At 45.0% G+C, this 26,432-nt stretch overlaps 1 protein-coding gene across 5 annotated transcripts in view; it reads right to left on the minus strand.

The window, feature by feature from the left end:
• The window catches only part of FLI1 (Fli-1 proto-oncogene, ETS transcription factor), an 86,917-nt gene that overhangs the window by 6,106 nt on the left and 54,379 nt on the right, over positions 1-26,432 (minus strand). For 3 of the 5 annotated variants that reach the window (XM_071768850.1, XM_071768855.1, XM_071768851.1), the window contains 4 exons: positions 22,834-22,988; positions 18,948-19,151; positions 12,187-12,255; positions 172-237 (listed from right to left, as the gene is read on the minus strand). In XM_071768850.1, the coding sequence (XP_071624951.1) occupies positions 172-237; positions 12,187-12,255; positions 18,948-19,151; positions 22,834-22,988 (494 nt within the window). The remainder of the gene's footprint in view (positions 1-171; positions 238-12,186; positions 12,256-18,947; positions 19,152-22,833; positions 22,989-26,432) is intronic. The other 2 variants (XM_071768852.1, XM_071768853.1) reach the window with 1 other exon arrangement.

Below are 26,432 nucleotides of genomic sequence, written 5' to 3' on the forward strand. Positions count from 1 at the left end.
GTCAATTTCTATTTCTTTTAACAGTATAATTCTAGCTCTTATCTTCCTGACTCTCCCCCAATCTTCTGCCCTTCTGATGCTCATTACTCAAGCCAGCCATGCCTGTCTTCTCCCACAGTCTCATTTTGGTTTTCCATTGCAGAATTTGTGCTTCCCACTGGGAGAACTTACTTTTGGTGAGGCCAGAATTCATATTATTGCCCCATCCTGTTCTCCTGACTGCATCATAGGAGGGATCTAATGACAAAAGACAACAGGCACAGAGGGGTTGAAATCAACTCTTCCCAGAAAAAATCTTACAAGAATCTAGTCCCATATCTTGGTCCCCACTGACATGCAGGTCTATTATGTATCTCCTGTGCTCCTTGGGCCTCTCACAAAGGTCAATACAGGCTGTGAGCACAAGGGTTGGGACTGGTTTTTTTGGGCAATGCTCATGTCCTGATCATGAAGCAGCAGTCAGAGCACTCTCTGAATCTGGCTCCTCCTACCCCAAGGAAATCCCTTTGCTCTTATCCTGAGATAACCACGGGCAGAAAAGGAGGATGAGAAGAACCCTTTTGTTATTTCACAGAAAATCAAGGGTGACTTTAAAACCCAGGGTGGCCAATGGCTTGACACACACAATTATAAAAGCTATTTTAAAGAAGAAAAAAAAGAGGAACAAACATCCTCTCAAGTGAAATTTAAAGTACCCCTCTGCCTGTGTTGCTGGAAGGGGGTGAGCAGTGCCTCTGCCCCCTTGGATCTGCAGCAGGGCTGCCCAGCTCCCTGTGCAAACATCCCAGGCACTTGCACATTCCTCCTGGTGCTGGGAAAGCTGCTGCAGCTTTGAAATTACAGCCTTCTAGTTATTGGCATGAAAAGGAAAACAGAGAGGGGATGAGAGAGGGAAGGGGAGGGGAAGAGATGGAGAGAAAGGAGGAGGGAAGAGAGGGGACAGAGGGAAAATAGAGCTCATGTAATCTGCCTGTTTTTATTTTTATTTTACTTATTTGTTTTTTTTCTCTTTTTACTAGAAACCACAAACCCCACTGCAACCAGATCAGACTGAAAAACAAACCCCTACGGTTTCAGCCTGGTACAAAGAGTGCACTGGGACATCTGTGAAGGAGGGAGCTGGCAGCCCTGGCTGTGCTGTCCTCAGGAGGAGAAGGAGAGACAGGGCTGGAAACTGGCTCACAGCCTGATGCTGCAGGGGAACTTTATCCCCAAGCTCAGTCCTCAGCAGTTGTCATTGTTTTAAGTAATCTGCTGCTTGCATGGGTGGCATTTTCCTTGCAGGAAACTCGTTGTGCAAATCCTAACTTCATCAGTGACTGAATTCAGGAGGGAAGAGCTGAAGTCTAAAGTAACCAGTGGCTTTTCCCATGTCCTCTTTGCAGCCAGGCTCTGACTTTCATTCCTCCCCTGGGATATCCTTCAGAAGTATTACAACTCGAGCTATTAGAGCAATGTTTTGGGAAATACTTTGAAAAAAACCCAAGACTTGTGCAGTGAGAGAGAAAAGCAAAACCTCAGAAATTTCACAGAGATGTGAATGCAGATCCTGGTTGGCTCCACCCTGTTTTACCAGGATGCAGTTTTAAAGGAAATGTCACTTACATGATGATCCTGTTAAAAGGAAAGGTAGCAATTTTCCACCAGAAAAAAAGTCTTTTTAAAATGAGGGAAAATATTTCCTTTCCAAACAGTAGCAGAACTCATTGAACATTTTCAATATTCTCTGATTTTTTGTGGTCAGGTATTTGGCAGCTACAAATGGGTTGGTTGATCCAGATGCATCAGCATCTTGTGAGTAAACAAAGGGGCCATCAGCTGGATAGATGCTCATCCTTCTCCTTCAGATGGAGAAGCTTTGTCACAGAAAAGAAGCCTGCTTTGCTCAGTGTCACAAAACCAGTGCAAAACCCAGCTCCTGAGGGGGTTTTTAACCAATAAGTAGCAGTATTACAATCAGATGTGCTGACCAGGTGTGCATTGCTGTGGCACCTTGGCCTTTACAGGCTAGAGGTTTGGTTCTCCAGATAAGTTTGGCTAAACCTGGTCCAAATTATCACTCCAGACCTCTCAGAATGGGTTTCCTTGTAGCCAAATGCCAGCTTGGAAGGATGGCACGCATGTGGCTCAGCCCAGGTTTAACCCAGGTTTTGCATCCCTCAGGTGAGTCCCTTTGCCTCTCTTTTCCCTGTACAGCAGGGTTGAATATCCCAGTTAACCACACAGGCATTGCTACTGAAACGTGTTCACTCACCTAGTGCAAGTTTCCAACCCTGATACTTCAAAAAAAAAAAAAAAAAAAGAAGTTTAAATCCACTAAGCTGCTTTTGTTTTGTTTTGTTTTCACAAAACTTCGTGCAACGTGAAAGAACCACACCAGCCCTCCCAGCTTCCAGGCTCTAAAGCTGAACGTGTTTAAAACAAAATGGAAAAGGCAGAGCCAGGGAACCTATCCAGAGCCTCGGGTTTCTGCAAAAACAATATCATCCCCAGGACCTGACACCCGGTGGCTCAAAGAGATCCTACAGAGCCCAGCCAGATGCTTACAGGGAGAGTCTTCTCTGTCATGAAACCCACTTGGATTTTACACCAAAACTTCCCCTGCTATGGAAATTCAATTAAAAGAGTTGGGCTGAGGTCCTCTTCTGGTGTAAATCAGCAAATAGCCACAGTGAAGTTAGAAGTAAATTTGTATGAGGTAAGGATCAGGTCCCCTAAACCAAGTCTGATTTAGGCTTAAAAGACCCAGTGGAACAAGAGCCCTATGACAAATGTGTGTTCAATACAAAATGGAATTAAAGAGCAGAAAATAAATCATAGATGCTTTCAAGAAATGTCATTCTGCAGCTGTCTGGTTTATGTCCAGAAATTCCCCAGAATGAATGCATGCTCTATTATGGGAAGGTAAAGGGTATTAATAATGCTTTGCACTTTCACAGCACCTTTCAACTGAGGATCTCACAGCTTTGCAAACATTTGCACTCACAGCACGCCAGAGAAGACAGTGAAATATAATTTTATTTATTTACATGCATAAATGCACTTTCCTCAGGCTTTAGCTGCTTTTCCAGATGAGGTGGCTTTCAGCCTGTGTGGATCAGATTGTAGTGTTGGTCTCTGGACCCTTTCTAACCTTGCTCTATGCTTTCTCACCCTAAATCTCCCTTGGTTCCACCTCACCCTCTTCAAGATGCTAAATTATCCCTCTGCAGATTCTTCCTCTAAAGAGAGGAACGGGCTCAAATATGGCTGGGGGCAGATGGACAGACACACACAGAGGCTTTTTTTGCCTAGGAAATAAGGCTTAAAATCCCCAAGCAGATTTCTACACCACAGCAAAGAGCATCCCAGATGCCCAGCAGCCCTGTCAGCTGGAATGCACTGAACAAGCCATTAGGGGATTGTGTTTAAGATAAGATGTATTAGAGAGCAAAAAATCTCCCTGATAAGCTTTAAAAAGTTCTTGATTTTTTTTTTTTAATGGTCTTTTATAAATCTGAAAGCTTGGGATGGAGGGGAGAAGCAAGGGGGGGATTTTAACTGAACAATAAGCTCACAGTCCCTGGGCTTCCCGAGCTGCTCAGTGAGTGCTGACAGCCCCTTCATCCTCCTCTCTCCAGAGGAGCTTTTTCAGTCAAACCAGAATCAGGCTGAGTTTTGTGCTCCCAGCCTTGATAAGGCTTTCCAGGAGAACACAATGGGTGCTGGGCCTGTAATATCCTCATTTTTCAGGCTTTTTTTCTTTTTTTTTTTTTTTTTTTTTTTGTCTAGGATGAGTACAATGGAGCTGGGTCATTTACGGCCTAAATGTTTTATAGGTATAATAGGGAAATGTTATTTGAAATGCCACCTGTGCTGGCACAGTGCCCTCGATTCCAAGCAAGGCTGGGAGGCAGCAGCATGGGGTAATGATGGGATTCCTGGCATCATGGGATGCTCTTTTCCAGCCTTCCTGAGGAGCTGCTGGGGCTGACTCTGCAGCCTGACAGGTTTGAAGAGGAGCTCTCTCTGTCAGACCCATGTCCCAGTCCAGCAGTGTCCCCCTGGCATGGAACACCATCCATGCTGTGTCCAAATGCCTAAGCACATGTTATTATCCCCTCACATTTCCCTTAGGCAGAGCACTGCTGCAGAACTGAGTGTGGCTTGCAGCCTCCCAGGAAGCTTTCATCCCTGAGATGGGGTTTCTGCCTGGAGTCAACTTTTGTAGAAGACACCTGGGGGAACACATGTGCAGCAAGCCCAGGGGAGCATCAGGATTCCCCTCAGGTGCTAAGCAATAGGAAGAGCCCAGCAATCTCTGCCTGGCAGAGCAGATACCTCCAAGGAATGAGAAAACCAAAGGATGGGAAGCAGCTTGTCCTCCTGTCATGGTGACAGAGCCAGGAAGAAAATAAAGGTAAGTTTCCCAAACCTCAGTGAATTGTCTGGGCTCACTAATGCTGCCTCCTTTTCCCTTTGAAACACAGGGGTGGCTCTGACCCAGCCATCACAACAGGAATGACTGTTGGGTTCCTTACCACAGCATCTGGGGTGCTAATGACCTCAGTTCATGTGATGGAAACCCCCCCAAACCTGAAATACAGAAGGAACTTCCCCTGTCTTACTTGGTTAGGGAACACAAACATTCCATTTCCAGACAGGACTTGGCTTTACAGACTTTAATGAAGCAAAGCAGGGGAAGGAGAACACACATTTGAAGTGGGCTATGGGATCCATGGGCTTCTCCATGAAGAACACAGTTTGGTTTTTGCAACAAGTCCTTCTGCTTCAGTAGGGAGAAAGGATGCTGGCTTGGTGGCTGGAATTTGAATTAGTTTCTCTAAATGGGGAAAGCAGAACCAGGTGTCCTAGGGGGATCCAGGCTTGTGATTAACCTAAGTGGTCACTTGGGGTCTATTTTGTGGCAACTACTTCATAGGGAGAGAAAAGAGGGTGCAGGACCTCACTGCATTTCCTCCCAAGGCAAGGCTCTGTGTGGTGGCACCACTCTGGTGTCTTGGAAAAAGTCCCAACATAGGCCCATGGGAACAAAAACCACTGCTCCTGCAAACCAAACATGCAAGCAAGGTCTGCCAAGCTGCTGAGCATCCAGCCCTCACACTCCTGTCATTTAACCTCCTGGAGATCACATTGAAGAGGTGGGGTTGTGTTTAAAGCCAGTTGGAGAGAAGAAGCCTAGACTGTGGGTTTCTGAAGGGGCAAGGAAGCCAAAAACACCTCCACCTCCTCCTAGAAACATTAGACATGTTATTTTAAGTGATGGCAGCAAACATAAAGGTTCTTCCCAGGCCCACTCTGACTCCAAGCATGAATATTAAATGCTCAATCAACATCAAATGCAGAATAGGAGGGGTCCTCTGGCCTTTTCAAAGAGCTACAGGAGGTGATTGATCCAATCCAGTCATCAGCCTGATGGCACACACCCAGGACAAGTTGTATGTGTGTCCTGACTGTGTACACCAAGGCCTCAAAATCTCACCCACAGCACCATTTGTTCTGCAGTGAATTCCTTTTCCATTTACTATTTCTGTTAATTAAAACAATTACTTAGCACATATGCCACATGCCCTGCTGCATGTCATTCATGGCCACTATTCCTGTGACTGTTCTCATGCTTATGTAAGACTTTCCAGTGCCTTCAAGCACCAAACCCATTTGTTTCTGCTTCAAGACCACAATATCCTGCTCCCTCTGATAAAGAATCAGCAGTAGAGGGATCATATGTGGAATTAAGTAATGCTGAGCCTCACCAACAAGAGGGAGCAAGCAGTTGAGTGCAAAATAATTTGAAAATACCATTATTCTACAGTATCAGACTATTATTATTTCACAATTAAAAATAAAAAATAAAACCCACGCATCTTTACATTGCTATTAATCTGCTTTACAGGTAAGAAACTGACACAGACACCAAAGTCCAGCCTTGGAACATCATTGGGTTTTGACCTGAAGGCAACACAAACCAAGTGAGTGCTGGGTTTATGTAAGACATCTGCTGCAGAACATGGACATGAAGAACAGATTTAGCTTGGGGAATCTCAGCAAGCAGCTGAGAGCCTGGTTATGTGTTGCTGTCCTTATGGAAGACTGCTCAGACATTTCTGATCTAACTCCTCCTTTAGATCCAGTCAGTGTTAAAGTGCTGTGGCTGAAGCCCCCTGATTCCCAGTGTCACACAGGGTCTAGAGCTTAACACAGCACATGCACAAAACTGGAATTCAGGATTTCCAAGGGGGATTCACTCAGCTTCCCCAGACAGGGCCATGCTCAGGGCAGTCCCTCCTGAGGGAGGTCACTAAGCTGCAGGGTGACATGAAGGAGCTCCTTCACACCACAGCTCCAGAGCCCAGAGCTCTGCTCCCCAGCTCAGGGGAGGGCTCTGGCCTCCAAAATTTGGAGTCACTCCCTGTTTGCTTTGAGCCACAGGCGACAGCCCCCAGTTGTGTGAGTGAGGCTGGAAAAACATCCCTGAGCTGTGCAGCAGTGGAACTTCCTGATCCATGTCTGAGTTACCCTCTGCAAGGCTTACAAAGGCACATTATGAAGAAAGGGAAGAAGTAATGAGATTTTTTTTTTTCTGTTGTTGTTGTTACTTTTTTTTTTTTTTTTTAATTTAATATCAGCAGCAGAAGTCCCAATGCACAGCGTGTGGACTGAAGGATGTATCCTAAGAATCCCTCCCAGAGCCAGCCTGGAAAAGCAGCCACTTCCCAGCCCAGACAGCAGCAGCCAGGCAGTCCACCCAGCAGAGACTCAGGCACACAATTCCAGATTCTCCAAGGAATTGCTGAGCACCCTTCAGAGAAGCAGACAGAGCTCCATGCAAACCACACACGTGTGCACAGCCCTGCCCACAGCACCCTGCATTATTTTACCCCCCCCCAACACACAGGGAGGGAAAACCAAACAGTGAAGGTGCTTGCAGCTTGCACTCATTGAAAAAAACATAAATGCAGAAGTCAAGAAAAAGAAAGGCATATTCACAGAGAGGAAAAAAAAAAAAAAAAGCTAGACACAGCAATGCAGTGAGAGAAAAGGGAAGGGGAGGCACACACGTGCAGACGTTGCAGCATTTTTCCAGCTTTTGCCTCTTTAACTTGTTATCAGGAACCAAATTTACTGTCCTCTTAGGCAAGAGCCAAAGCCCTTCCAAGAGCTTTTCACAGGAGGGGGTGCACCCCAGCAAACCTGTAAACCCCCCCTCCCCATGTGCAATAACATTGCTTGCAGTGCACCCTAGGCAAAAAAATAATAGCTCTTTTGCTGGGGGAAAAGGAAGGATAATGGTTACTTAGAAAGTGCTCCAGACAAGCTGTCAGGTTGAATTCAGAGAACTGGAGTCTACTCTGGGACAGCGCTGGCTCGGGGTGATCCCTTGTGAGTTGGGTTTCCTGCCTGCTACAGCTTCAAGACAACGATTCTTTGTTTCCAGTTTTTCTGGTGAAAAAACACACGCCTGCCTCTGAAGAGGGTCAGGGAGAAAGCAGACAAAACACTAACTCTGGAATTTCAAAAGAAAACAATTAAAAAAAAAAAAAAAGAGAGAGAGAGAAAGAAAAATCCAAGAGCGCTCGCTACTGTCTCTCCTGAAATCATAAATCCCCGAGCTGGCCACACAGTCACAATAAAAGAAGCATCAAAAAAGCCTCCTCTTTTTCTGCCACAGAGCTAAAAATGGAATATTTCATCACCAGGCACACAAATCTCTTCGCCAAACACTTTCACATGTACAGAGAATTCAGAGGACATCAAGCTGCAACTGCTTTTTCTCTGCCTGGCTGAGTGGGGGGTTTCTAAGCTTTGCTGAGAGCCAGGGGCCTTTTCTGAGACACTCGAAAGAAGACTTTACTGAAGCTGGTCAACATTTTTCACATGACAACCTTTTAGACCTGAAAAATGGCCTTTTCAGGGGAAGAATTTTATGCAGGAATTTGAAACTCTTTTCCTGTGGGAACAGGGCTTGTGCAACCACACTGCCTGTGGTCTCTTTGCCCCTCTTCTCTCCAGTCCCCCAAAACTTTGGAACCCCTCACCCAAAATTGTCACCAGGTTTGCCAAGCAAGAGAGAAGAGTTTTAAAAAGCTTGCATCACTTTATAGGAAACTGCTGAGGGAAGAGGAGGGAGGCTGTGGCCCTGATGGGTAGCCCTGCATGGGCTCATATTTTGTCAGGTTCCAGGGAACCTGTGTAGAAGAGATGTTATTAATGCTCCAACATCAGGAAACTCTTCCTGAGGGGCTCCCAATGAACAAATGAACATGGGTTCAAACCCATGGGAAACCAAGCTGTGGGAGTTTCAGATCTCACTGATTTGTTGATCTTAAATTTGCTAACAACAGAACAAAACACACAATCCAAGGCAACTTCTACCCAAACATCCCTGATGTTCACACAAACACTTCTACAGTGCAAACATAAACCTGTGATAGCCACAGACTAAGCCCTTACAATTCATCTCCTACCCCCACATTCATGTATTCACTTACAAATATTTTCCTTCTTTGGTAACACAGGTAGCACATCAGTTTATCCTGTGTTCTGTTGGAATCTTGGTTGGATTTATAAGGCTTGGGGCTGGTGTTGGTTTACCACCACTCCGCAGAGCTTTTAGGCTTGAATATTAATTGAACACAGGAGTTGTGCAGACCCCTTAAAAATAAGCATGGACTTGAAGAGTATGTTGGACCGAGGCCAGAATGCTCACAGCCACATGAGGGACAGCCCTTTGGCCTCCAAGTTTTGCTGTATGTGAATATACTTTCCATTTCCCCATGGAAACCTCCTTAAAATGACACCATTCTGGAGGCAAGCAATTGAAAATCTCCACGGAGTAGGGCAGATCCTGGAGGCTCAGATCCTTCTCCCATGTCTCCAGTACCTACAGTAGGTCAGTCACTCATTGCTGCAAACAGTCCTGGAAAAGGAACCAGAGCTTCTCTCCAATGGAGTGCTGGGAGTGGGACACAAATCTTTCCATTCAGCAACGAGAGCAGCCTCGTTTCATTTTCCAGAAATTGTTCTCTGGCCAAAAAATACTGGTGATTTTCATTACAGCAATTTGTTTCTCAAAGGCAGCTGAAGACAATTTGTCCCAATGACGCTAAGTTCCATACATTGGAGTGTTTATGAGGCTGAGAAGCAAAGAAGCTGGGGCAGCAAAAGTCCTTTGAACACCACGAGGTTTCCACCGACCCGACCCGAGAACAAAACGCGTGTGCTTTGTGCTCAGCTCTACGAGTTTCCAGGATCTCGTTCTGCCCTGAAAGCATTTTAATTCCCTGAAAGCAGTGCCACGGGCTCTGTGCACAGCGCTGGCAGCACAGGAGAGAAGTGAGAGGGGCAGAAAATAGAAGGGGAAAAGGGAGTGGAGGCTGCAGCTGCCAGCAGCCAAGGCAGAGCCATCCAACCCAGTCCTGTGGCACCAGGGCTGCCTTTGCCAGGATGGGCCACAGGTCCCTCTGCTCCTGGGTGCTCCTGGGTTCTGTTCCAGAACATGCCCTGTCCATCACACACTGGGGGAAGATCAGATTTAAAAGATCTGCATCCCTCTGTGTTGCAGCCACACCTCTTTCTTTTTTCTTTTTTGTTTGGTTTTTTTTTTTCCCCAGCATGTAGCCAGATGCACTGGATAAGGCATAGTGTAAGTGTATGCAAAAAGCCTGCACTGCTCCCTGGAATTTGCATAAGCAAGTTAATTGCATCAGCTCTGTGATCTTGGAGGATATGTGAGAACAATTACTGGAGGAGTGAAGAAAACAGTCTCTTTTTTCCTGTCTCTGACATGTATTGTACTATTTTATCACCTCCCACTTTTGAATCCCCAAGGGAAGGTGGTTAGAAAAATCTGTTTGTTTTTGTTCACAGGCACAGAGAAAAGAAATATTTACAGGATAGTAGATTCAAGATGCATTAACACAAAGAAAAAGTTTTCATCATTTGACATGAAACTCCCTAACTAGGAGACAAGAAAATATTTATTAAGAATTCATGATTTTTAACCTGAAATTCCTTTTGCAAAAGAATATCATCTTCCTGAAGCCTGCCTATTAAAAAAGCCTTAAAAAGGAGCAGGGAAAATCTCACTGCCTACCAGACTAGACCGAGGGTGAGGAATTCCAAGTTCAGCTTTATGTTTATGCTGAGTTTCTCCTGTGATATTGGACCAGACACTTGACTCTGCTCCCCTAATTCTTTCTCCAGCAGCCTGTCATGCTCTCGTGTCTCTTACCCTGTCCTCTTACCTCACAGACAGAATTTGGAACACGATGTGGGGCATTTTCTCCTAGCACAGCCTTCAGACACCAAATGACTTGCAGAGGAAATTTATGCATGGCAGGAAGAAATGGAAAAGGGATGGATGGGATTTCAGCATTTCTATCCTAGTTCTTAATTTTTATTGGACTATCCCCTGAGTGTGTTTAGTCCTTTACTGACATGTGATGAAAGTACCATGTGAAGTTAAAATGCCGAGCTGACAGGAATCAAACACAAACTTCTGTCAGCTGCACTGCAGAAACACACTCGAGGGCAGTAAAAAATGGAGAGGGAGGAACGTGGTTTCCCTCCAGTTTCTTTCTGCCTGAGTGACTCTAGGCCCGACTTGCAAAGCTAAAGGGTATAAAAAGCACAGAGGAGTTCAGTTTCATGCAGAGCATTGCTCTTTAACACAAAAAAATTTGCAGCTTTCTTCCCTTTATTTTTAGCAACCACCTGGCCTGAGACTGAACGAGCAGTCTTGGATGTGTGTGTGTGTGTTTAAGGGGGAAATTGTGGGTTCTGTTTTATTCAAATAGGAGCAAGCCTAGCTTTTATTGATTTTAAGTAGATGACTGTTAGCATCAAAATAGTGGCAGAAAAGCCTGCCTGGCTTTGTCTCTGTAATGCACCATGTTTTATCAACTAATGCCTGTCTCATAAACAGAGAGCAGCATGCCAGGGAACAGACAGCTCAAGTGGAGTGTTAGATGCTGGACAAAAGAACCTGCTGTAAAAAAGCAGCTCTGATATTGAGTCCAGGGTCCAAGACAGATGTTGGAGATGAAACCCAGTGTGGTGCAAGGGGAAAGAAGTGCTGGCTCCAAGAGCCTCAATGAGGCAGCCAGACACACCGTGCAGAAGCTTGTTAAATGTGTGATTTCAGTTTGCTGTAGCCTCTTGGTGAAATGGGGTTGGAGTATTTTATTTTATTTTTTTGTCTGTCTCACTCTCCAGCTGCTTAAATAAAAGACTTTCTGCCTTTCCCCACTATTCTTTGAAACAGGGCTCTTAGTGTAGCTTGGTTCTCCTGAAAAGCATAGAAATGTTTATATATGAGGTGAGGAAAGTGTTTCAAAAGGAGAGCAGACTCCTCCTAGGTGGGTTACCTCCTGTAGCAGTCAACTGCCTGACTGTGACTTAGGGTTTTATCTAGGTAAGGGATTTCCCTCCTACCCAACACACCAACTCTCAGAATTTTATCATGACTAAGAATCTAATTTTCATTACAAATAAGAATAAGTAATCCAAGTGTAGCTGCAGAAGAAATCCTTAGAAACCTGACTGAATCAACTCAAAAACCTGAAGGAGCCCTAGGTGTGTTGTTAACTTTTAAACTTAAAGGTTTCTAAGCTCCATCTACATGATCAGAATTTCTAATAACTTAAAAATCAGAGGATATTTGAAAAAGAAAATGAAAATATTTCAAAATGAAAGCATCAAGAAACAGACTTGGTTGTCTTTGCTGGTTGAAACTGGCAGACAGATTCATGAATGGTTTGGGAAGACCTGAGTGGCCTTTTTTCATTAATGATATTTAGTGTGAGAAAGTGTTATCCTTTCAAATGTGAACTCATCCATAGGGAAAGTGTCTCAGTCCTTGCTATATATGTGAGATTTCAAATTGTTTCATGTGAAGGGCAGAAATATGCCATCAGCTCCTTCACTCAGGAATACACAAGTGTGAGAACAGGAGATGTACATTTTATGTCACAGTGGTGGCTGGAGGAGCAGAGATGTGATTTTCAGGGTGGCCAGGGCAACAAACTGTGAATTATTCCATTTTAACCAGGCTTTGCATTTGTTTCATGTATGGATATTATAAAAGGATATTATAAAAAGGATATTATAAAAAAGGTGTGTTTTGAACCCAAATAAAACCATTGTGAGGGCACAGGAAAGCAGGATATTTGTATGCAAAAGACTGACCTTCTTTGGTGGCAAGACGTGAGGAAGCTTCTGTGTGGGGTGGAGTATTGTAGACCAGCAGTGAGCTACCTGTATCAGAAAAAAAAGGAATTATTGCAGTGTGAATGTGCTCTGCCAGTGGGGAACTGTGTAGGCAGGTAGGAAATGCTATCACTAGGGTCTAAAGACCAAGTTTTTCAGAAAACTGGGCCCATATTTTCTATGATGGAGATGAAAACTTGGCAGCTGTGTGTCACACGTGTGCTCCTGCTTCTCCAAATCAAAATAAAAACATTTGGCTCCTTTACTGAGCACCTTGGTTCACACCTGATATAAAAGGGTGAGGTTGGGTGGTATATTTAGATGGTTACAATATCTATCACAGCAGAGCCTCTAGAAATTTCTGTGGCACAGATTGTATCACAGGATAAGGAAGAAGCTTTTCTCTCTCTAGCTGTGGTAGAGAACTTTCCTGTTTGAGGAATATGAAGAAGTAGTGACATGAATTGCACTGTCAGGATCTGAACATTTTTAGAGTGTCACATGCTCGGTTTTGAGCCGACAGCTGCAAAAATCTCACTGAGATTCCAACATCTCCCATGCTTTCTGGAGTTTTGAAAGAAGCTTTCTTGGTTCAGAGTGGCCTTTCCATCCAGCCCCACTTGAAACAAAACTACTTAAGGGGAGCACAAAAAAACCCCCCACCCAACACTGGAAGGGCCTGTGCTTTGTGGTCTGTGGTGGGAATAATTCCTTTCTATGCTTTTTACTTTGATTCTCCTGTAAACTCCTCTGGAAAGGGAGGAAGAGTCCCTGTGAGCTCTTGGAAGCCAGCATGTAATACACATTTCATGCTTGTCTAGTTATATGTTTATCCTACAGAATCTTCAGGGCTCACCTTTCCTACAGCTCCTTGGAAAATTTCCACTCCATCAGGTGGTGACATGGATAAGGAGGCCCAGGGTCCCTCTTGTAGGGAGCAAGGATGTGACCTGGAGCTGGGGAGCAGTCTTGCCACGGAGGGGTATGGGTGAGAAGTGCTTTTAGAGGCACTTTCTGCTACTCAGTCCTTTATCAGTGAGGTTTATTCAGTGAGATTCTGCCCCATTTAATACACTTGGATTCTGGATCTGCTCTGCTCTCCCTGAGGAACCCCAGACTCCTTGGCAGGGCTAAGAATGCCTCTTTTTCAGGTACTGTAATCCTAACTGCTTAGGATCTGTCGACTAAGCCTTGCAGTCTCCACATTCCTCTAATCCACATGATCCCAAATAACACTGACCTCACTTGCCCCTCAGCAGTAGTCACAGTCTGTCTCATTTTCCTCTGAGAGCTGAGGCTCAGGCAGTTCCCTGCCAGCAGGAACAGCCATTGCAGGTGCTGGATCTTATTAGCCCACTGCTCCTATGGATTCCTTTTCTTCCCCAAGTGCAACCAAAGCCAAAGATACGCAGAAGCCAGCAAGGACACAGAAATAGAAAGGGCTGGAAAACAAAGCCTACTCGGAGGGTGTGGAGGATGGATGCTACCAGATGCTGCAAGAGAGGAGATGTTTCAAAAGAGCAGGATGGAAAACACGGTAGACTAGGAGGGAAAGAATTCCAAGGGATCCCAGGGGTACCCTGATTGTGAAAGCTGCAGATAGCCAAAGTGATTGGCTTAAATATTTAGAGTTTGTCTGGTCTTTTGCTGATGCTGGAGGAGGAGGAACTACAACGATTTTGTCAACTTAACTCATGTTTTCATCAGATGGTTTTTGGCTTTGGTATTTTTTTTTCTTGGACATCTGTAGGGCAACTCGAGTCCACCACTCTCTCCTTTTCAGGTTATTTGAAGTAGATCCTAAATGCACCATCCAGCCTCACTTGCCCCAGACAGGGAAGTGCTGGGGAATTCAGCAACACAATTTTCTGTGCCTAAGTAGGCTGCAAATGCCTGGTTGCAGTGCCTGGCTGAGGAGTGGGGGTGAGGGGTGATGAATGGCACTGAACAAGCCTGGCTGATCAACTTATAGCTACTTTACACTAAAAAATGCAGCCCAAGCCACTGGAAAGGGACGGTGCCTCCCCCAGTTTAATTGCTAAAAGTTCTCACCTTTGCCCGACAGTCTGAGGTTTCTGGTGGGAACACCACAGAAAAGGAAATGTGTTTCCTATTAAGGGTTTTGAATGAAAGAGGAAAAGAGAAAAAGCCAGAGACACAGATCAGGACAGAGAGAAGCAGGCAGACAGAGAGCAGACTGCTCCTTCCCTTACTCATTCTGGGGTAAAACTTTGGCTGTGATGAATTTTCATTTTGTTCTTATTCCCTTCACCTCTCACTGGGTCAGTGACAGCTTAGATTGAATCAGCTTTCTGGAAGCACTGGCATTATTAATAAAGTGCAGGGCTATTCTCCTATAATTAATACTAAACATGCTATTTTATCATTACTTCCATCTTTTCCTTTCTTCTTTTATTTCCCTTGCATTAATTAAAGAGGAAGATGCAAAAGAACTAGAAAACAGAGCAGGAGAGACTTTTTTTCCCCATAAAGCCTTAATTTCACAAGGCAGCTCATCCTTCTGAGATGCAGGAACATCTTGGTTCCACAATCTGGAAGTCTATTTAACCTGGAAACCTTTTTTATGCTGACCTTCTGAAGGCCACGTGGCCTTCCCTCCACATCTCCTTGTAGAATTGGGGTTCTGCTGCATTTAACAGTGTTTTGTTTGGCATCACTACCTGATTTGGAACCACAAAGCAGTTTTCTGCTTCTGACCACAGTCTCATCCTTTCCCCTTCAGGCTCTTTTCATTTGTACACATCAGACACAACTGACCCCCCCATCACCAGAGAGGAAAAGGAGGGGAGGTGACAGCTCAGGCTTCTTTTGATGTTCATCCCAAACATAGCATGAAAGCATTGAAATCCCCTTTCCCACTGCCCTGGGGCTGGCTGGAGAAGATGGATCAGGCAAACTGTGTTTGAAAAAGATACCAGCAGAGCAGTCAGGCAGTCTGGAGTCTGAAGGTGCAAGGGGAAGAATGAGAAGAAGAAAACCTAAGGCTTCAAAATTTTGGAAAGGACACTGGAAGAAATACTTAAAGAGACTTCTTTGAGGGGTGTCATTAAGTTCCTTTAATAAAAACTAGAGGGTTTTTTTGGCAAGACTCCGAAGGGTGATGCAGAACTGGGTTCTGCAAGGCTGAAATCTCCTAAAGATCCAAAACCTCTGAATTCCTGACTGCTTCAGTAGGTTGAGGAAGCAGGAAACAACTGCACAAGTCTGATCCAGACCTAAGCTCTGCCTGAAGACACAAGGTGCAGTGATGTGACTTTGGTTTAGTCTTGTCTATTTTAAATAACTCCTCTCAACCTTCTATCTCCAGAATGAAGATGCAGCTTTTGTTGATGCCTTGCAGACATTACCAGTTTTTGTTTTGTTTTGTTTTGTTTTTTAAATTTGGACTCAGATGTGCAGACTAAAAGACAGAATGCTTTCACCCTGATCAGGACCTTCTGAGGAAGTTAATATTCAGGAGTTCTCCTTGCCTGGCTAGCAAACAGGCTTCCAAAGTTCAGATCAGCTTTTTTTTTTTTTTTTTGCTTGGGAAACAAACACCAAAGTTCAGGATTCATTCAGCCCTCACATCAGCTTAACAGCCTGAGAGGACCAGCACCTGAGCAGATGTAATCGAGCCTCTAGATCAATTCCCCCAAATTCTTTTGTGTTTTGCTGCTATCGAGAGTTCTCCACCCTAAGCAAGACCAGATCTGGATGCCTCTGAGAAAAAAAAACAACCTTACAAAAAAGGGGAAAATTCCTGAAAAAAAAGGCCATCTCCCTGTGGCACTGAGCTCAGAGGCTCAGCACCAAACATCCGCTGGAAATCAGTCTGGAAAAACAATAAGGTCCTTTCGGAGGCGTTGCTCCATCAGGGAGTAACCAGCAGGCCAGAAACCAGGCTGTCATCAGGCAGCAAGAACAGCTGCAGGGAAAGGAATGCTCTTCCCTGCCTGCCCCAGCTCCACACAGACAGGAGCTTGCTTCAATACAGACAGCACTGGCATGATGTCTGACATGGCCCAAGGGGCTGAAGGGAGAGAGAGATAGAGGTATAAAAACTGGGGATGGGTTGGAACTGAATTCTCCTTTCGTGTGCATCCCTGTGATGCTGGAATAACTCCTCCGACTGGATCCTGCAAAGTTGCTCAGGTTTTGGATTGGCTTAGTGGCATGGAAATCACTGGAGGCATTCCCCTGGCTGAACAGTGAATTTTAATGATTATTATTCAGCATGCACTGCAGCAGAACTTGAATGTTGCATCTGCACTGGGACTTCAGTCCCAGTTTTGCTCCATAGCAATTAGGACTCCCAGTTCAAGCTCTTCTAAGTTTGATTTAAAAGATTTCCTACGTATTCAAGATTTCTAAAATAAAGTAATACTTATGTTTGCTTTTCACAAGTTGAGAATGTACAGTGTTTTGTTCTTTTTTTAAAGGTTAAGTAACAAGCTCCTAAGAATTATAAAGTTTTAGGGATATTTTTGAGTATTTTAGAAAGTAGCTATCTTTTCCAAGTATTACTCAAAACTTGAAAGCTGTGCTGGGGCTTGAGAGATGTGAGACACAATCCCACAGATTTGCTATCTCAACAGACAAGCCTGACAATCAGGCAGGATTATGAGCTCCATTTTACAGGGAAACTGAGGCAGAGGTTTATTCCTCCTAATTTCAGGTCTTTAAAGACAATGAATCAACTAAGGCACTGAATTTCAATATGCCCTGTTGATTCTTTTCTTTAAGCAGTGTGACCAGGATTTTGATTGAGTCTCCAGCTATCTAAAGGAAAGTAGGATCAGGCAGGAATTTGCTCCTCAAGAAATGCACAGCAGCAAATTGTAAAGGTGGCAACTGAATCCAGGTCTTTAGGCTTGTGTCATGAGAGCAAGAACGTAATTCCTCTGATACTCTTTGAGCATCCCAAGGAATGGGATCCCTAAGGCTTGAGACTCTCACTGGAGATGCTGTCTGGAGCTAAAGCAGCACAAGAATTCAACCCTTCTGCCAACCTTTTCAAATCCAGCCTGGTTCTTTGATTCCAAAAACTTACAGCTCCTTCTCCATCTCTTTCTGTCAGTTCTCAAGTCTTATCAAGGAGACAATTCAAGTGTCTCACTTGAGTATTTATCTTGTGGGAATTTAAAAACATTTCCGGTTACAAAGCCTCTGATTTGCCCAGCCAAGGTCAGGGAGTTTGGCCAAAGCAGCACTGGCTTCACAAAACTGCCTCAAGATTTCCCCTAGAAATGTGTAATCCTGCATGCAAGCTTTAGCTAGAAAGTAATTTGCATCTGCAATAATCTTGAAGTGTTCTGTGAACCAGCAGCTCTTTGCTGATGAAACAGGATGAAAGCTGCAAATTATTTTATTGTGAGGTGACAAGGGACAAAAACTGTTCTGATCCAATTCAGTTATTTGTTGTGAATCAACAAATAGCTTTGGCTTTGGCTCAGCTTTTGGCTGAGCTTCTGAAACAAAATAAAGGTGGGGCTTCCAGAAGCACCCATCTATGATTTAACTCTTGTCCCACTGTAATCTGTAAAGCTCCCACCTAATTTAGCAGAGTCAGGGAGAGACCAGTGCTGAAGAAGCTTTGAATAAATTCTGTCTCACTGCTTTATTGCACTGGCCAGCTGGAGACACCTTCTGCTGCCATTACATCAGAATTTGATTTACCAGTGAAGAAAATGTACATTTTGCTTTCTGTCCCTGCCTTCCCACCTTGCTTTATGGCACTTTCTCCTGATTTTGCAGTCCTTAAATAGTTATACACCTATAAAAACTGTTTCACTTGGAAAAAATATTGAAGCATGTGGGATTTAGCTCCAAGCTCCTCATTTAAGGCAACTGTCCTTAGCACACCTTTGTGGAAAAGGGAAATGCTTTAATCTCCATTTTATAGATGAAGAGGAGACATTCAGAAGCTATGGACATGCTCGTGGTCACACAGAGAATCTTAGAAAGGGCTGAATCTAAGAGTCCCAGCCCCAAGAGCAAGTGCTAACCGTAAAATGATCAATCCTGGGCTTCTGGATTATGCTTTTCCTTGAAGATTTCAGTTGACTGCTCACAGCTGCTGCCTTAGAGGCTTAGCACAGCAAAAAGGAGTTACTGGCTCCACTAACTCTAGCTTGGGAGAGAGCAGCAACAAAGGGGTTCAGAAAAACTTGTTCTTTGGGCACTGGGTCATTTGCACAAGGTCTGCTTCAGCACACTTATATTTGGGGAATCACTCTTGTGGTTTTTCCTCTTTTCAACAAATCTGAGCTGCCAGGAACAGAGGACATCTCCAGCTCTGACCCGGTGTGGGTCCTATTTTGAAGCAGTCTTTCCCAGAAGCCTTAGGAAAAAGTACACAGCCCTCTAACTGCAAAGTTACAGAATAATCTGCCTGTGAAACATCAGTTAATATTTGGTTTAATCTCCACAGCATATTTATGTGTTTTTATCATATAGCCATAGATGGTTTTTATTATCTGTAAATCTATCTAATCTTAAGAGTCCTACTCAGTTCTTTACCTCCCTGATAGGCCAGTAACTCCATCTCAGTTAAAATTAATTTTCCAGCCCACTTGTTATTCCTCCCTTCTTTATTTGTTCTTTCTGCTTGCCTTTCACAGTTATTTTTTCCCTCACCCTTGCTATGATTTATCCTGCAAGAAGAGCTCTGGAAGGTCAGTCCTCATGGCAGCTCCTCCTCTCAGGGGATGGCAGGGATGGGTCAGGACAGCACTTACTTTCCCTGAGGTAACTGAGGTGAGACAGCAGAACTTCTGTGTTGTAGAGGGAGGTGGTTCGGAGGAAGTCATCCTTGTTCATTTTGCAGAGCTCTTTGCCATCCATGTTCTGGAAGATGGTGGTGTCAATCTCCATCAATCCATACTCCTTGATAGCCCATTCCAGCCACTGGCGCACGTGTTCCTGGGTCCATAGGGTGGGATCTGGCAGGAGAGCACAAAGGATGTCAGCACTACACACCAGCCTGAAGCCTGGCATCCTGTAGCCCAGTCAAACCAGTAACCACTGTTCCCACAGCACAGTGGGTTTAACTCACTGGTGCCAAAGCATTTTGCCAAGATGAACAGGCCCTGCCTTAGAAACTGAGCACACCAACTCTCTGGCAGGGAATTCTCTTTATTATCTCCCACCTGCCTGAAGGTTATGCCTGTGTTTGATAACATTATTAGTGACACTTAACTGGGACTTCTAGCTCTGGAAAAAAGGCTTCCAAAAGCATCAACTCATCCCTTTGAAAGGGTTCACTGGTCCCAGTTTTGGTTCTGCAATACTGTGTAATTATGTTGGTGCTGCACAAGTCACACCACTCCTTGCAAGTGCATTGCAAAGTCCCAGCAAATGGGATTTGAAAGTCTCAGGATGGTGGCATTTATGGTCAAAGGACCAATGGGACTCTGAAAAAAAAGTATTATTGCTTCAACAGAAGAGCTTGCCATGTGTCTCTGAGTCACATTTGTTCACCCTGCTGACAAGAACACAATTCCACCCCCTCCAGCCCAGCTATTGGAGGGCAATGTGGATTTCATCCTGTCTCATGCATCATTATCAACTGCCAGCAAAGCTCCAGCTGTGGAATCTTTATTGCTGGTGATGACGTAAGAGAGAGATTGAACCCTGCTGGAGCTCCAGGCCCCATGGTGCTGGTTTGCTGCAGCAGTAGTTAAAAAAAGAAATCCTCCTTTGAGCTTCAAGAAGAGCATTAGATCAGAAAGCCCCAGCAAGAGTTTGTGCCATGATACCATTTTTACAGAGTCATTTTCAGAGCATATCTGTGTTTTCAGATGTTTCCTGTGCTGCTTCTCCCCATGTATCTGAAAACTTAAGCTGCAAATTCCTGTGCCCTGGCAGCTGGAGAGGGGTGCAAAGTCAAGCCTTAACTTTGGAGGTGTTTGGTCTGTCCATCCCAGCTGGTGCATTGCTCCAAGCTAAACCTCAAACACTTCAGGTGCTGAAGCAGTTGAGAAAATGGAACTGAAACAGGAGCCATCCCCCAGCTGGTAACTTGTGCTTTGGGCAGGGACAAGAAATGCTTCTGCTCTGTATTTTATAGTCCATAAAATAATGTTTTGCAGGCTCAGGACTGGAAAGTGCCTGGGATGCAGGGATCCCTGACACAAAAGGTCAGGAGGTGGCTGTACCTGGGACATTCCTGGGCAACTGAGTTCCAGAATAATATAAAATGGAGCAGTAAGACCAAGGAATATTGAAATTACCACTGTGCCATTGCCTCACTGGATTTCTAGTAAAACCAGGTAGCCTAAAGTTGAATTTCAAACCCAGAACATACAACCACATATCTTTGCAAATCTGCTTTGGGAAAGGCAGATGGAATGCCTTTGAATTTTGGCAATTTAAAGTCTGCTTTCTAAGCATTGACAAAAGAGTGCAAATTTTACAATGCAATGTTCAAGGGAGGATTCTTGGTTTTTTTTTTTGTTTAATTGAAAGAGTGATTTGTTTTGAGTTTTGGAAAAAAAAACCACAACAAAACAACACTTAGAGGGTATAGTGAATTTGTGGTCTCCCTTTAAGCAAATGCTTTTGAATTTCAGATATTAAGTCAGCCTATTTATCACTGCCAAAGACACTTGAATGGTCTCAGAAAAACTGCTTTTTGATACATGGCTTAGAGTTTGTTATTATTACTATTGCAAGCCTAATGTGACATTATTCTCGCCTCTCTTCACCCTCACACACTATAAATCTTTACTCTGGATTACATTAAAATTTCTAAATGCCTTTCTTGGATGAATTTGGCCTCGTATCCCCCAGCCAGAGATCTGGGATGATGTTCATTATTGTCTTCCAAAGTTTGGTAAATTGCTGCTATTTCACAAGTATCTCAAGGTTTTTATTTGTGATTTCTCATGAGGTGAAAAAAAGGACTTTTTTTTTTTCCCACTGTCTTTCAAGGAGGAGATTTAAAATCTTCTTTTCCAGAGCAGGTGTTTCTTCCTGTTCCTACAGTGCTACCCTTTAGCTCACCCTTGGTCTTTATAAATATGCATAAATGGTGAAGGGCAGGATAAATCTTCCACCTGGAATATCTTTGATAAAAGGACCAATGGGTGTCAGTAACACCTTTCTGGGCAATGTTGACACTGGAAGTGTTTCTGGTGGTGTCACCACTTGGGTTATCCAGGCTCTCCAAGCAGATCCCAACAATGGCTAAAGTGAGACTTGGAGATTTGCTGTCAATCTTTTCTTGGCTTCCCTTCCCTACATTTGGTTCAAGCTTTTCCTTTTCATCCTAAATGGCAAACAAATGCTTGGGAATTGTCATCTGTTCATGGTCAAGCCACAATCAGAAAACAGAGCTAAATTCCACGAGTACATTTCTTTCTGCCAGCAGTTCATCTGCTTGAATCAGCTGCAACTCTCAGTGAAAGCCTCACAAACAGGGGGTGAAAAGCTGCACCCCTTGTAATCAGGGGAAGTTCTGGTATGGAAACTGGGCTAGAACTTGGCTCACAAGATCTGCTCTGCTGGGAAGTTCCTGGACTAACCTGTTTAGAACTGTTCATAAATTTTGCAGGGAAAAGACTCCCTCTTGTTCCAGGTTCAGGCTTCACCAGGTGCCTGCCATGGCAGCTCAGCCTTGACTATCCAAATGCACCCTGCCAGTTCCAGAGAGCAGGTGTGTATACCAAGGGCAGACAGAAAATGGACAGGAATGTTTCTGTGTAACAATTTCTGGAAAGATAATTGAGTTCCTGCAAAATGTTTTTTTTCTGGTTTCTACCTCTAACAAACAAAACCAAAAAAACCAAACAAACCCCAAAACCAAAAAAGCTCATTTTGAATCAATATGACATGAAAATGCATCTGGATCCTGCAGATCACCGTGGGAGTTATAATTTGGGTCCACTTCAGGCTTAGTCTTGTCTACAAACTGCACTCTTTGATCATAGGATGCATGGCCCAGGAAGCACTGCAGATTCTCTCCTAACACGTGACAGAGCATGGATTTGGTTCACTGCACAAAACCATCAATTCATTCCAGAAAAGGAAAAGGAAAAGGAAAAGGAAAAGGAAAAGGAAAAGGAAAAGGAGAGGAGAGGAGAGGAGAGGAGAGGAGAGGAGAGGAGAGGAGAGGAGAGGAGAGGAGAGGAGAGGAGAGGAGAGGAGAGGAGAGAGGAGAGGAGAGGAGAGGAGAGGAGAGGAGAGGAGAGGAGAGGAGAGGAGAGGAGAGGGAGAGGAGAGGAGAGGAGAGGAGAGGAGAGGAGAAGAGAGGAGAGGAGAGGAGAGGAGAAGAGAGGAGAAGAGAAGAGAAGAGAAGAGAAGAGAAGAGAAGAGAAGAGAAGAGAAGAGAAGAGAAGAGAAGAGAAGAGAAGAGAAGAGAAGAGAAGAGAAGAGAAGAGAAGAGAAGAGAGAGAAGAGAAGAGATCATCAGCAGGAATCATCCACTTCTTATTCTGATTCAGCATAGAAGATACACTGGGACATGGGAAATTCCCACTAGCCAGAAACTGATATTTTCCTTACTTTTTACATCGTGTTTAAGCAAGAAAGTTCCTCAGAGAGTGGATAACCAAACCTTATCTGTTCAGCTGGGTATTTCAGACCATGCAAGGAAAAATGACCCAAAGTTGAGTTTGGTGGTACCTGCTGGGACAATGACTCTCCTCTCGTTGGTGGTCATGTTGGGAGGGGGCCCATTCTTCTCATCCATGTAGGTGCTGTAACTCATTGGGTTGGACTCTGTCCCTGCTCCCACGAGTTTGCTGCATTTGTTCACACTGCAGTCTACAGGGGACTCCCTGGAACATGAAAGGAAAGAGGTGACTGGTCAGCATTGTGCAGCTTTTATCCCTGCTGCAGCAGAAGGAGGTTTGGGTTACAGAAATGGCAAATATCCCAAAGGGGAAAAGTTGAGGGGAGTTTTTTACATGTGGGAGAGACCAGTCCTGGCCTGTCATGTGAATGTCACAAGGTGATCTCTCTGATATTGAAACCAGTTGGAGGAAAGAGAGGTGAAGGTACAAAGAAGAGTGATTTTCAGCCAAAGGCAATGGCAGCTGTAAGGCTGAACTCGGTACCTCTGAAACAGCAAAATTCATGAACCAGGTAAAAAGCAAGTGCCCAATAGGGCTGTTGGTTCCACCTCTTACTCCTCCTTCATCCTTTGTTGTTCAGCTGCATTTTGGCCATCTTTCAGATCCAGCCTGATGCTCCTCCTGGGACTGTTTCACTCTTGCAGTGTGTTCAGAACAACCCTGCACACTGTCTTTTTCTTAGAGTTCTACCAACTGACAGACAGGCTGCTCCCCTCACCTCCTGACCTGAGCCCTTTCTGCAGAGCTAATCAGAAACACAGATCCCCCTCCCTTCATCTCATTAACAAAGAACTCAAAATGCCTTTGCCAAAATGACAGGATAGTCACAGGAGAATGCTACATTATTAGTGGTATCTAAAGAGCCTCTTTTCTGCAGGGCTGAACGTAACTGATCTTGTCTGTTCTTACAGTTAACAGTCCCAGGCTTGTCTGTTACTTGGATAGGAAATCTAGAAATCTTGGTCAAGAACTGCAGACCACAGAAACTGTGTGTGAAAAAGGGTTTGGCCCCCCTCTTCCTTCTGAGGTGATGGAGTGATGAGGAGGGAACATTTAGCAACTCAGGTGGCACTGTGCTAAGAGCTGGACTGCATGCAGAGCCTTGGCAAGAAATAGGCTTTCTCAGTCCTGCTCTGGGAGAATTCTGAGCCTCCAAACCACAGACAGAGAGCCCAGGTTTTGTTTTTCTCCAGCTGCCGTGGTAACCCAGGCTTTTAGCTCTGGAGGGCACTTCAAATTCTAGTCCACAGCCTGCCCCAGGTACACAGCACATCCCAGCCCCGAAGAATGTGCCAGGGAAGGGACAGCCTTGCTGCCCTCCCCTTACAGGGGTGCATTAATCTGCAAAGCCAGCACAGAGCCCTCTGCACTGTGGTTTCCTCCCCTGCCTGAAGCTCAGAGCCATCCCTCTGCCCTGCCAGATGCAAAGGGGCCTGGGAGGAAAGCATTGGCTGAAGGGCAGGAGCTGTGACAGTGCACCAGATCCCCCCCCTGCCTTCAGCTGGCAGGACTTCCAAGCCTGGACACTAAACAAATTTGTTTCTTAATCTGAATGGGGCAGGGAGGGGGGAAGGAGAAATTACTGAAATTCAGTTATCATGGCTGGGAGATAAATGCTCCACCGAGATACTGGAAGGCAGATGGTAATTTTTTCCTCATGTCTTGCTGAGGGAATGTTGCTTGAAAATGGAAATAAGATGTATAACTTACACATGTTTGAATTTAAGGTTTTACTATTTCGCCTACTGTTTTTCCAGGCAGGGAACCAAAATCTGCTTTCAGAGAGGCAGACTGCTGAAGGTTTAATGTCCCCGTGGCAGTCAGAGGAGAGTCTGAGCAACTGCAGGGACACCAGGGTTTTCACAGGGAATGGGATCTTTTCTAACTTTCTGCTGAAATACTCCATGTCAGGTGTTAAATGCTGCCTGTGCTGGCAGAGAAAAAGCCCTGAAGCAGCACAAAGGCTCTTATTCTTCCCTGAGGTCCAGGCTGTCCTGAGAAGACTTGGTGAGACATCCAGAGCATCCATCTCAGGGTGTCAGACTCTTCACCTTAGTGCTCGCTGTCCCCAGGAGGTACCCAACCTCCTGCCCTGCCCTGCCTGGACACCAGTTGCTGGCTTTAACTGGTGTGGGCAGCCCCTGGGCCCCTATGGATCCCATCCCCTTTGGGATGAAGTTCTCTCTCCTTCAGACAGAGATTTGCTCTGGGTTCCCTGCAGGCAGCATGTCCCAGCAGTTCTGGCAGAACTCCCTTCTGGGGGGTTCATCCTCAATCCCCCTGCTCTGTAGTTAAATTTCCCTGGAAAGGAACCCCCGAGCTGAGGTTTGAGGTAAAATAGGTACAACACTCCTACAGAACTATAGGATATATCCAGACTCTCAGATAAAAAGCCCTCTGCCCAGGAGCAGGCATCCACTGCCATGAGGTGACACAGAGGAAACGGTCACAGGAGCCTTGGCTGCCTCCCCTGAGCATTGTGCACATCCCATGACTGATACAGCAAAGCAACAAAAATAACACCAGCACTGTAAGATACCTCCTTGGTAGTTTTGTGATGATTTTGCACCAAAAAAACCCCTTGCCTTGGTTTTTAGGGCCCTGCCTATGCTCTGCCTTGCTCTGCATGTCCCAGCACCCAAAACAGAGAAGCAAATACCAGAGACAGAGCTGAAAAGAAATTCAAGGGACTGAGGTGCCCTTCCCAACCACTCTCTGAGTCCTGCAGGGGTTAAATGTGCTCTGTGTTCCTGACAGGGCTCTGTCTGGGTGAATGCCTCCCTTCCCTCTGAGGAAGCTTTCAGGATCCAGAGCTGATCCTGAAGCAGAGAGGTAACTGGGAACAACATCACCAAAACTGAACTGAGCAGGAGGCTGAGCTGTCCTTAAGAAAATTACCATGAAATCTTTAGGGTTTTCATGGAAGATCCTTAATTGTGTGTCCTCTGTAACCCAGCTTGTCCTACCAGATCCCAGTTACTGGGAAATGAGACAGCACTACTGGACTGAACCCTCTCTGAAGGCTTTGCACATCCCTTAAGGCACTGCCTCGGCTGAGGGATTCAGGAGTGTCCCAGCAGAAGGTGTAGCTGTGGGCAACACAAAAATCAGAATTCAGGAGAATGACTGCAGTGTTGAGGGAGGACAGAGAGCTGAGAGCCATGAATGGGGTATTCACTGAATAAAGCTCCTTTCTTAGGACATGCACTACCCACAAGCAGCCTTGGATAAAGATTTCCTCATTATTTGAAATGGTTTGTGTGAGGGGATTGCAGACAACTGAGCAATCCTTGAATTTTCACAGGGATTTCAGACTTTCAAGAGGCTACACGTGCTGACTTTGCTCAGTTTCTGGGGCAGAAAATGTTGTAGATCTACTAAAATAAAGGGATATAGGCAGCTTGCACAAGATCTCTTCAGTACATTCACTGTGGCAGTGAGGGAGTCCAAGGAACACGGAGCAGTGCTCATTCCCACTGCCCATCCAAAGACTCCTGGTTCCAGCAGCTCCAGCAGCAGCCTCTGGGGATGCCAAGAGCTTGGTGTTTGGGGAAAGTTTATGCTACACTGGCCAAAAAGGACAAGCAGCAAGCCTGGCATTGCCTAATAAATCCTGTGCAGCTCCAGCCTGCCTTCCAGATACCCGAA

Source organism: Heliangelus exortis, chromosome 26, assembly GCF_036169615.1.
Source record: "Heliangelus exortis chromosome 26, bHelExo1.hap1, whole genome shotgun sequence".
Taxonomy (NCBI): domain Eukaryota; kingdom Metazoa; phylum Chordata; class Aves; order Apodiformes; family Trochilidae; genus Heliangelus; species Heliangelus exortis.